Source organism: Ambystoma mexicanum, chromosome 7q (assembly GCF_040938575.1).
Source record: "Ambystoma mexicanum isolate Mex_15411 chromosome 7q, UKY_AmexF1_1, whole genome shotgun sequence".
NCBI classification, from domain to species: Eukaryota; Metazoa; Chordata; class Amphibia; order Caudata; family Ambystomatidae; genus Ambystoma; species Ambystoma mexicanum.
Genome location: NC_090941.1, coordinates 749,385,673 through 749,398,039, shown reverse-complemented (window position 1 = coordinate 749,398,039; position 12,367 = coordinate 749,385,673). Strand labels below are relative to the sequence as shown.

Below are 12,367 nucleotides of genomic sequence, written 5' to 3'. Positions count from 1 at the left end.
TACAAAGTTAACTGTATGGGGGGCGGGTAAATATCATCAAGGTGGGTTAGGTATGGTTTAAAATGACATTGATGCATGTGAATGTGTTACATATGTGCTATCACTCTGAACCATTTGTTGGTCCTGTATCTTTTGTCTAGTGTTCATCACAAAAATGGTAAAGAAGGTGGTACGTTTTCCGAGCTTGAAGAGCTCTATCTCCAAACGGCATTTAATGAGATGATCCTGTGTTCAAGTCCAGAAATGACCAAGATGAACACAAATACATCTACTCCAGTCCTCATAGTGCACCATCCTCTCAGGGAGAAACTTGAACAATGTCTCCAGGCACTTTGTGAACAATTGCTTCATAGCTACTCTTCTGAGGTAATATGTACTGTATATGCACTTGTCAATTATAATGTTTAACTTTACTCTTTGCTACTGTATACTTGTGCATGTCAGTATGATGGTATTCTTGATCTGTTGTTGAAAATGTTATGTAATCTTAATGTTTCTTGCTCCAGGCATTTTGAAACTACTGCTACTGTGGAGTGAGGAACTAGATTTCTGATGCTTGTGAATCTGCTTAGAATCACATGTTGTGCATATAGTCCGACCCAGAGTATTGCATACTTTTTGATCTCCAAAAAAAGGACGTCGACATGGGCGTGACTGTAACACTATCCCTAACGTGACGTGTAGTGTACCCATAATCCTTCACATGTTGAAGTCCCCCCAGATTGTTTTTATTCCACCTTTCTTGTTGGTTGCTTAATGCGGAGCTCGTCTTTGAGTTTATATTGCTAGTTACTGAATCTGTGTCGCACCCTTCATCAGACATCCTAGACGACTGTTCAGCGATCCTTTCGAGGGCTGTTTAGCTGAGTCTACACCTCCGGTGACTCGATGGCTGTTTCTTGGCCTTGGCCTTCCAGCCCGGTTTTACAGTAGGGAGAGTGGCGACCGGTTTCTACTGACTATTTGACTATTCTCTTTGAGAATGGCTTTTCCTTATTCCTCCTCTTTCCATCGGGCTGCTTTTTCCCTCCATTATGGAGCATATTCCCTTTAAATTTTGCCTGTCATGTAATGGCAAATTCCTGTGAAAGGACACTCACAATGAGTGTAACCGGTGCCTCCTTCATGACCATGAAGAACAGCGTTGCAAGGCCTGTAAGCTCTTTCAGCCTAAGACTCTTTAAGGACAGGCGTACCAAGCGGTGGGCTGCCTACGCCATGCAGGCCGAGAGTCACTCCCCCACCGGCGCTTCAGACGAGGAGTCCCTAAGCAGCTGCGTCTCTGATTCGAAGTCCATAGACGTGACTGTGGAGTCTACCGATTCCTGTGTCTCGTTCCACGGCCCCCAATAAGCATGCCGTCGGCAGTGCAATGGGGAAGGCATATACCTTTCCCTAAGGCTAGGCACACAACCCCTTTCGGCAGGGCCTACTGAACCTTGCAGTTAGATCCTTCTGCGTCTCCGCCATTACGGCAGGCACATGGTCCTAAGGTTTCAGCCTTACCGGGCGCCTCCCTAAAACCTTGGCGCCCTCTGCGGTGGAATTGAAAGACGTGTCGAAACACACCTGCCTTGCTAAACCATTTCCCAAATTTCATGAAAAGCTTTCCAAGGCGCCCCTTCTCATATGTCTGGCCCCAAGAAGGCCTTCCTGTTACCGGAGGGGTACTCTCCAGCCTCTCCATTTCTCTCCACAGGCCCTGCAACCAGGCCCTGTTGCGTCTCATCCTCCTTTCCCTTCCTTTGATGAATCCTCTTCCTCTACAAGGACAAGGGAACTTTTTCATGCCTGCATGGAGAAAATGTCTGAATTTATACAATTTTCGGACAAACTTGATGAGGTTCTTAAAAGGCCATGGCCTCTAGATGACTGCCTTAGGCCTTTGAAGTGTCCCAGGCATCAATCTCCCACAGCTCACCTTGATCCCCCTGATTTCTTCCAGGATGATCAATATGACCCTGATGATGACATCTATTATGTCGCGGATATGGATAAAGTCTCATAAAACCCGGTTTCTCAGGACCCCGATGTGTGGACCCATGCTGGTGAATAGGATACTTGGCCCAATACCCCTGCCCATGAGGCTGAATCCAACAATATTTTCCTGGACACACCTCCCATCTCTCTACCCCGGGAGGCTTCACCAATTGATAGCCAAATGTTGTTCAACACCCTCTCAGGAAGTCTGCGGACCACTTTAAGATCGTCATACAGGACACAGTGCCCGACTTGGACTTTGTTGAGGGTATCCTCAAATAGAAGGTCCCAGTCAGCCAAGCCATCCCACCTCTGAACTCTGTTAAGAAACGCCCGGCTCCCTCCTTACTGGCGCCCCCACTCACTCAGGCTGTTAACCTGAGAGTCGGGAAAATGTTCTGCCCAGTGCCTTCTGACCATTTATACATCAGAGGTAATGCTGCTCCAGATTCCTTGGTTGTGACCACCACCAGGAAATGTGCGGGTTCCATTGTCCGGGCCACCTCCCAACAAGGACTGCAAGAAGCTTTATGCAATCGGAAAATGTATTACTTCCTCAGCTGCTTTCAGCACCCGTATAGCCAATAACACAACTCTCCTGGCCAGCTATAACAACGTGCAGTGGGGATTAGTACATGATGGCTGCAAAATGTTACAGAGCCTACTGGCTCACATCTTCTGGCGGTAGTGAACGAAGGGCGTCAGGTGACGCAAAACATTTTAAAGAACACTCTTGACTCGGCAGAGATCGCAGGAAGGGTACTGACTGAGGGCCCCCTGTTAAAGCACAATGCGTGGCTCAAGAACTCTGGGTTCAAGCCTAGGCCTGAGACACAGGCTTCACTTATCAATAAGCCTGTGGAAGACTGTCCTCTTCACAAAGTGGTGGACGAGGCCCTCGATGCCGCAAAAAAGGAACATGAAAAACTCAAGTCTCTAAATCAGATATCGGCCAAACCTTTTGTTTAACGGGGAGTCTTTAACACCCGCCGGTCTTTCACGCAGGTAATCCTTTTCCCGCTCGTAAGGTGCCAACGGAATGGGAAGGCCTCCATGGTATTCCGGCCAAGGCACTGCCAGCAGTTTTCAAACCCCACAACAGCGGGTATTTTGGCATTGCAAGGGTCGTGGGAGAATCTCAGCAGCCAGAGGCTCCCCTGCCCCAGCCAGCAAATGACTCGGTGGTGCAGGTCCCCCTCCCATGTTTCCCCGATAGGGGGGCGATCGGCATCTTAACAGTAAACCCAGCACCTTTTTGATATGCCTGAAGTCAGCTCCCACCCCTTAGTATCAAGGGCAGTGAAATATCATGTCTGGGACAATTGTTTACAGTAGGCAACCCCCGTAGGGGCACCCTCTTTCAGAGGATAGAAGTATGTGATTTGATGGAGACAGTCTGTTCCCGCTACAACTTCAAGGGGGACCTGCGCTTTGATCAGCAACCACAGAGAGCTCAATTAACCAGAGACCCTTTGATCCACAAAAGACAGGATGATGGTGGGACTTAGTAGTATATGATTTCACCCCTTTACCTTTCTTGTTGCAAAGCACTCTGGTTATGACCATGCGCATAACAGACGATTGTTGGTGGAGACCTCGGATTGGTTCATTAAGGTAGGCTGGACCTACATTAATCACTGGGGCCCGTTTGGCTTAAAAGAAGGTAAAGCCTCTCTTTTGGCAGATCATCTGAAGACTTCTCAGAGAGTATCAAGGACGACTCATTTTGTACCCTGGCTGAACGTACAGTCTACCTTACAGCTTCTGCCAGTGAATGAAGGCCAGGATTTCCAAGAGGGAAGCAAGATCCCTCCCATAACCATCTCCAAGGGAACAGAGGGAGATACTGAATAGAGAGTACCCTCTAGCAGCTCCAGAACCGGTACGCAGCCAGCACACATCGTGCCCTGCGAGGCTTTACAAGCAAGCTTACTAGGTTGGACGTGCCAGAGAGTCTCTGAACCGAAAGGACAAGGCTGTTGCCTACAACACTCTCCTCAGCTTTGGGCCATCCGCCTTAAAGGACGACACAAGCCCAGCGAAGAAGCTAAGAGGAGTGCATTTCGAGGCAGTCAAGCCCCTGGAGCTGCAACCGACTGCACGCCTGACTGTTTTCATGCCGTAGTCGCTCACGCTGTCCGGGATGCCTCGACCAGTACTTTAGAACCGCCATCTAGCACTGAGACAACGATTCCTGACCCAGAGCCGCCGTGTAGTCCAGCCTGCAGCCGATCCTCGTCCTCGCTAGCTGGACTGCCTGCTGCCTTATACCTGCAGCTGTCTCCCATCTTGAACTCTGTCACAGAAGCAGTAAAGTGCCCTGAAACCTCCTGTACACAGTCGAGCACCAAGAACCTCTTCAAGCACAAGGTACATTGTCGTTATGTCTGCCTGGTCCTTCTCCGAAAGCTCCTAGTGACATTTTACGACCCATTGCTCCCTTTGTGCTGAAACCAAGTACCCTTGCACTATTGCGAATCATTACTTTACTCACTACCCACCTGTCAGTATCCAGAGTGCACCCCTTTCCTTCGTGAAACTGTCTGTGCTCTGTGTTCCTTTACAGGTGGGTTGTATTTTGTAGTGTGCTAGAACGGTCTGTTGTAATAATAGAAAAGTAGATATTATACAACCTTGACTGGACAGTCCCTTTTATCATTGGGTAGTAATTGTATTTTCGCTGTTTTGCAACTAACCAACAATCCACAACCTTGCAGAGGTAAGGCTGCCGTTTCATCCACGTTACCAAAAGTGGACAAGGAGGTTTATAATTGACTTGTGTTTCCAATCTGTTCGGAACACTTCTGGTGTACTAGAGGTGTGGGGCTGATTGATCGTTTAGAAACCGATATTCAACCCTGGACCAGTGGTGTTCTGGAAGTTGATTCGTCACACTGATACCATCTGCCGAAAAGTAGATGGCTGTCGCCAGATCATCTACACATCCTTATAGAAGAAGTCCAGATCCTGCTGCAGAAGGGAGCGATCGAGGTCGTCCCAGATCTTCATGTAAATTAGAGTATTTATTCAATATACTTACTTGTACTTTGAGAAAATAGAGGGCGTCCTCACATCTACTCCCCTTGGATCTTCTACGCAGGTGTCCAGGGAAGGGCCATCACTTTTCCTAACCCTGGGGGTGGACGATCGAAGGAGGATCACCTAGGTGGAGGGTCCTTAGGGATTGGAAGTGGGATGCACTTGGGTGAGACGTGGTATTCCACATTTCTCCTTTCAGGATGGAACCCCTATTCCAGAGGTTGTTATAGGATATTGTCCCCCATGTTCCCTTGTCCCTGAGAAGAACAGGAGATAGTCTCAATCTAGACATACTAGAAAGCGGAGGAGAAGGATTGGGAATGAATTACCTTGGGACAAAACACAGAATCCCTGCATCCTCGTGATAACCTGCTTATCTCTCCCCCGACCTCTATGGGTCATTATAAGGTATTTCCCCTCTATTTCCCTCTTGGGTTACCTAAGAATACTGAGATGAAGAAGAAACAGTAAAGAGTTATGAACATTATACACTTTCCCCACTCTAGTACTGAGACAAGGAAGAAGCAACTGAGAGTAATAGACACCACTTATTCTCACCACTTTGGTACCGGGACAAAGAAGATGACTGAAGGTCAGGCATGTCCTTGTAATCAGGCAGCATTAATTAATGGAATACACCTGTAGCCCATTAAAGGACCACAGGTGTATAAGAGGTGGACTGCAGAGGTGAGAGCCGCAGGGAAAGAGGAATACACACCAGAAGGAGCCGTTCGGGAACACAAGAAACCGAGATGCCTGTAGCCCTGCTGGTGGGATTATGCAGGAAGGAGATCCATCGGACGGGAAGAGGGGACAGCAGGCACTGCCGTTGAGCAGAGGCAAGCTGCGCACAAAAGCCGGCGTGCGCTGAAAGAAGAACCCGGCTAACGGCTTTCCCGCTTGGGGAGAAGCCGCCTAGAGGAGCTGCCTGGTCACGCTACGTGCCGAGACACTAGAAGCACCCGAGTGCTCCAAGGGACCGTGAATAGAGTAGCGGTCCCTGAAAACAAGCAAAGTTGCCCTTATTGAAAACCGAATTGAATGAAATGAGCAAAACTTGCACTTATTGAATATTCAAGTGAAAGGAAAGACAGACTATTCATTTTGAATATTGAGTTACATGAAACAGCATGAAACAGCACAACTACTAATATTAAACATTGAACTAAAAAACAAATTGGAAAATACTTTGAATAAAAGACTGAGTGCAAAGTTGGAATCAAGGTTGAAAAACCACTTGTTTGGCTGAATATTGAAGTACTCAAGGAGAGCTGGAAGTTCCTGGTTGCTTGACCTGCAATCGGTGGATAGTGCGATCCAACAACTGCTCCTAGACCAGAGAACCCCTATATGCCAACAGTGAAGTTTACTGCCCTGTAAAAAGGAAAACTATCATTGGTGCATGTCAAATTTGGTGAAGAGAACACTGTACTTTAAAGAATTGTTAAAATACAGTCTAAAGAACAAAGCTTCAAAATACTTCTTTTTGTGTCATCCTTTAATATTGAACTTGGGGGAGCGAAACCTGAGACGTGTTGCCCTGGGACTATATGGGACTCAGGGAAGGGTATCCTGACCTTTATAAAAGTATGGAACTTTATTACTTCAAGTCGACAAGAAGGTAAATTGAACATTGTAATGAACTTGTTGACATTTGGGGAAAAAAGCTGAAGAGTAAGCCTAAGCTGGAAATAGCTCATAACTTTAGTTTTGGAACACTGTTTAGTTTATGGTTGACATTCCTACACATCAAGCATAGGTTTTGGAAACACAGACTTTTCAGTTTAACATATTGACACAGACATTCCTTAGTTTGTTTAGGTAAGGAAATCCCACCTTAGCATAGGGCTAGTTAGGCCCTACTCCATCCTGACATTTCCTTTAATAAAAACCCTTTTGTGTACATTGAATCTGTTGTCCGTCTCCTTCCATGATGCCAAACTCACAGTACCAAAAAAGGATCTAACCATGTGCCCTGTAATAGATCTACTTCCTGATCCTCAAAAGTTCAGGATGACCACTCTACAGGAGGTAATCCCACTGCTAAAACAGGGGGAGGAGTACTTTGCCTCCTTGGATATGAAGATGCATAATTTCATATTGCAATGTTGCCAGCGCACAGAAAGTGGACCATTTTATTTACTTTGATCGTTGCGACTACCCACATTTATAGAATTGGGGCCAGCTAGGAATTCTCTAACCCCAGTCAAACCTAATAAATGTGTTGACAATTATATCCTTGTGTCTGTGTCCTTACTTGTGATACCATGCCTGCCTCATATGGTGTCAGGAGTGGGATGCAGCTCAACTGAAACCACTTGTGGAACCCTGAAGTTTCAGAAATTGAGTAACAGTCTCAGACCCAACCGTAGCTACAAAGGGCTTCATTGGGTTCGATATATACAGTAGTAGGGAAGTGTCCATCCCTCCTGGTGAAAGGGGAAAGATACCTACTGATTTGGTCCTAATCGCTCCCTCTGGATGTTACGTCAGACTAGCTCCCAAGTCAGGACTGACCTTCAAGTTTGGACTGGACGTCCTGGCCATTGATCCCAATTTCAGGGGAGATGTAAAGGCTCTCTTACAGAACCATGGGGAGACAGCAATTGAAATCCAACCCGGGGATAAGATAGATCAAGGGATACTTGGAAGAGCTCTGTTCCCCCTGTTAAAGGAAGAAATAGAACAAGAGACTACAAATAGAGGTGAATTGGATTTTGGAGAGGCTAATAAAAGACCTCAACCAATTTTACCATCTGGTATTAGTGAAGAAGAACCAGACGTTCTCCCTGATTTAGCCTTTGCACAAAGGAACAATCCCTTACTAGCTGAAGCACTTCTGAAGGTGATACCGGAAGCAGAGGGTAGAGAAAAAGGAGGTCCTTTTTTTCCTGAAACAGGGATTGTTTTAGAGGAGAAATCTCAAGGGAAGGTTTGTCTAATACTCAATTGGTAGTACCTCAAAGTCACTAAAAGATTGTGCTTGAAATTGCTCATTCACATCTAACAGGGGGGCATTTAGGACAAGTAAAATCTCAAACCCAGGTTAGTGGAACATTTTATTGGCCGGGAATACATGAAGAAATCAAAAATTGTGTTCAGACATGTGAATTCTGTCAGAAGACCAGTACATATATTCCTCCTCCAGCCCCGTTGAATCTGTTGCCAATAATTGAAATCCCTTTTTCCAGGATTGGAATGGATACAATTGGTCCACTTGAAACCTTAGGTAATAAATATATCCTGGTAATTGTTGATTATGCCACAAGATACCCTGAGGCTTTTTCTATGAGAAATAACACCACACAGCAAATATTGAAACATCTCCTTCCATTTTTTCCACAGGTCGGAATTCCCAAAGGAAATTCTAACAGACCAAGATACAAACTTTACAAGTAATCTTATCGGAGAAGTGAAAGAGTTGTTACATATTGCCACCTTGAAAACTTCAGTTTATCACCCTGAAATGGTTGGGCTTGGGACGATTTAATCAGACCCTCAAAACAATTCTGAGAAAATGAGTTGATAAAGATGGAAACGATTGGGACCGTATGATTCCTTGGGCCTTGTTCGCTGTAAGAAAAACCTCACAAGCTTCCACAGATGTTTTCCCCTTTTGAGCTACTGTATGCCGGACAGCCTAGGGATGTCCTAGTCATGCTCTGGGAAACATGGGAGGAACGGGAAGAGGCCCCAATACCACTCTCAAACCGTCGCCAGATTGCAGGGACAAATGGCGTTAGTCAGAGATTTAGTCCGTACCCATATGAAGAAAGCCCAATACCAGCAAAAGCTTTCTTATGATAAAAAGGTCAGACTAAGATGTTTCTCCGTGGGACAGAAAGTACTAGTCCGCCTGCCTACTTCAGAAAATAAGTTGGTTTAGAAGTGGCACGGACCCGATGAATAAACTGAACAGACAGGGAAATGTACTTGCAGAGTATCACAACCTGATAGATGCCAGAAAACTCATATTTACCAGGTCAATCTTTTAAAAGAGTGGAAAGAAACCTTTCAGCCTCTCACTCTACCATCTTATCCTGTTTAGTACCACAAGAGATGGATAACCTAATTCCAATTCCCCAGGAACTTACAAACAATAAGAAGGAAGATCTAACCAATCTTATTGTACAGTTTCCTGATGTCTTTAGTGAAAAACCAGGAAGAGTGCAGGGGACCTAGCATTACAAACGTACTCCTGTAGGTAAAGTGGTGCATTTTAAACCATACCGACTATCAGAGGCCCGCAATAAGATTGTCATTGAAGAGGTGGAACTTATGTTAAAAGCTAACATCATTGAACCCTCTTCCAGTACCTGGTCCTCTTTCATAGTACTGGTGGCCAAACCTGACCAGAGCTGGAGATTCTCCATAGACTTCAGAAGGGTAAATTCCATTTCTTCTGTAAATGCGTATCCCATGTCCCGTATTGATGACTTATTAGACAAATTGGGAGATGCAGTCTATTTGTCGACCTTAGACATTACGAAAGGGTACTGGCAGATGCAGTTACATGGGCCTGACGGAGAAATAAAATGCATTTTCAACTCCAATTGGACTGTTTCAATTTAAACTCTTGCCCTTTGGACTCAGCGGTGCTCCTGCGACATTCCAAAGATTGATGTATAAAACTCTGCAACCTTATTCTAGTTTCAGCTGGGCATACATTGATGACACTGTAGTATATAGCAAGACATGGGAAGAACATCTTCATCGCCTATATACCATCATAAGGGCTCTGCGTAAAGTGGGGCTCACAGCCAACCCAAAAAAGTAAGTGTAAATTGGCACAGTGAGCCATAAAATACCTAAGCTGCTTCATAGGGAATGGTAGTGTACAACCCCAAATGGAGAAAGTAAAAGCAGTCCTTGAAGCACCAACCCCTAAAACCAAAATAAATCTAAGAGCCTTCTTGGGATTGATAGGGTACTATCGTAGGTTCATCCATCATTTTATGATAAAACCTCCAGACTGGCCAATAAGCTCAGAAATGCAGAGCCACAAAGACTCCAGTGGAAAGATGAGGATGAGGTTTGTTACAACAACTTAAAGCAAACCCAATGCCAAAATCCCATTTTAAAAGTGGCAGACTTTTCTGAAGATTTCATTCTTCAAACTGATGCTTCACTGACTGAATTAGGTGCACAGAGTCATGACGGCCTAGTACACCCTATACTATTTGCCAGTCGAAAGCTCTTTCCCAGGGAGAAAAATTACCCTCGCTGTAAAATGGGCCATTCTACACCTCATCTCGAGAGGATAGCTCAGGAGCAACATGCTCGCCCTGGAAGCAAGACGACACAGAGCAACGCAGGTTCGATCCCCGGGTCTGCACTTAGAAACCACTGGGTATTAAGCGTGTTATAAATAACATATCATCATCATCATCATCATCATAAGTTCTATCTATTAGCAAGAAAATTAAAATTAATCACTGACCACTCTCCCCTTGTATGGATAAGTCAGCATAAGGAATCAAATCCACAGGTTATTCAATGGTTTCTGGACTTGCAACCTTACTGCTTCACAGTGGAACATGGAAAGGAAAAAGACCCGAGTATTGTGGATTTCCTTTCGAGGTTCCCCTGTGAAGCAGTTCCATGCATATCGCATAAGGGAAGAGTATGTGAAAAACCTGAAGATGTTTCACGACTCAGTCCCTAGGGATCCCTTATTCAGATGGCCAGGGAAGGGCCATCGCTATTGGATTCCCGACCCTGGGGGTAAGCAAGCGAGGGAAGATCACCTGGGTAGGGGGTCCTTGGGGAGTGGTGGAGGAGACACCGGAAGGTGAGACATGGTATCCCTATCCCCCATTTCCTGACCGTTATTCACCCCATATTCCCTCTATCTTTATGGGATACTACAACTCCCATAATTTCCCTCCTTTCCTAATCAACCCAACTACTGAGATGAAGAAGAGGAAAACTTATACTATGAAGATTACCGCTAGTAACATGTACTGGCCTTGTCCCACTAATAAGGTCAGGCAGGGGCAGGCACTCAGTCAAAATCACACACACCGGAAACTCATGAACCATTTTCCAGACTTTAAAAGGTGGAGCACAGAAAGATATGGAGAGCGAGACCGGGCAAAGAAGGAAGGCAAGCTGAATGGCGAGACGGAAGAGCAGCTGATAGAGAGCTGCTGAGAACCAGGCCTGGGAGAGCGGGATGCTGAGATGCTGACAGGCTGCGAGTTGTGGCAGGTGAAAGCGTGGCGAGGGAGCCTTGTCTCCAAGAAGCCAGGAGAGTTTGCTGCATGTGCCAGCAAACTGCTTGTTTCCTCCCCTGGACCATGAGGCCGCCCGCGAGTGTCTGAGGGGCAGGTGGGCAAGACCCTGACCTCGACGAGCTGAAAGCAGAAGGAAGTGTGAAGCATTCACAGCTGATGAGTTCAACGAAAGGGAGAGCCTGGTTTGTGATACGCGCAATTGTGGAAGGCTACAGTGTTGCCTGCAAGGCTATGCGTTGAAGGATAGACATTGAACCGAAGGCTTGAATGTATTTGGCCAGTGAGGCAGCCCCTGAGAAACAAAGTAACGGAGCGGTGCCGTTCAGAAGGCACACTTTGTTAAACGCTTCTTGAAAGATATCAGAACAGTGAAAAATGTAAGCGACATGTGTTGAAAGCCGTTGGAGGGAAGGGCACCAGGAAAAGAGAGCATGCAGAGATCCCGAAAGGCTAATGTGAAAGTGAATGGATATTTTTGTGACACGAGGAACAGAGTGTCCGTGGGTCCGTCCTAATGAACTATATGCCATTGTGAAATGAGGAACAGAGTGGCCGAGTGCCCGTTCTACGATAGCAAGTGCAAGAGGCACAGATATTAAGAAACCAACCCTATTGTCAGAGTGGTCACGCATAGGGGTGGGAATACTGTGTGTTTGCAAAGGTCTCTGGCAAAGTGATAATAATAAGGACTCTGCTGTCGGCGTGGTCACGCATGGGGGTGATAATACTATGCGGTTGCAAAGGTTTCTGAAAGGTGAACATTGTGAAAGTGAAGTATAAAGGTTGGGGAAGGGAGTTCTCCCCGAGCTCTATGAAGCAGAGGTGTTTGCTGGAAAGTGTTTCAGCAATGTTTAAAGGCATGGTCCAGTAAAAATGTTTATTGTCCCTACGGGTCGGCCATGTTTTTTTAAGCCTAAGTGGCTCGATTTTAGAAAACTCTCCTATGGACCTTACCCGAGTTTTCGTCCATTAAACGCACGCGAAAACAGGCACCAGGGAGCCGCCATTTTGTGATAATCGTATCACTTGCCGCATCGCCCTGGCTGACCTGCTTTTGTGGCACTAAATCAATTCCCCCGCCCCTGAGCCTGACATTATCCAAACATTCATAT

At 46.0% G+C, this 12,367-nt stretch overlaps 1 protein-coding gene across 2 annotated transcripts in view; it reads left to right on the top strand.

The window, feature by feature from the left end:
• The window catches only part of ATM (ATM serine/threonine kinase), a 3,046,976-nt gene that overhangs the window by 868,079 nt on the left and 2,166,530 nt on the right, over positions 1–12,367 (top strand). For both annotated transcript variants that reach the window (XM_069640412.1, XM_069640413.1), the window contains one exon: positions 141–366. In XM_069640412.1, the coding sequence (XP_069496513.1) occupies positions 141–366 (226 nt within the window). The remainder of the gene's footprint in view (positions 1–140; positions 367–12,367) is intronic.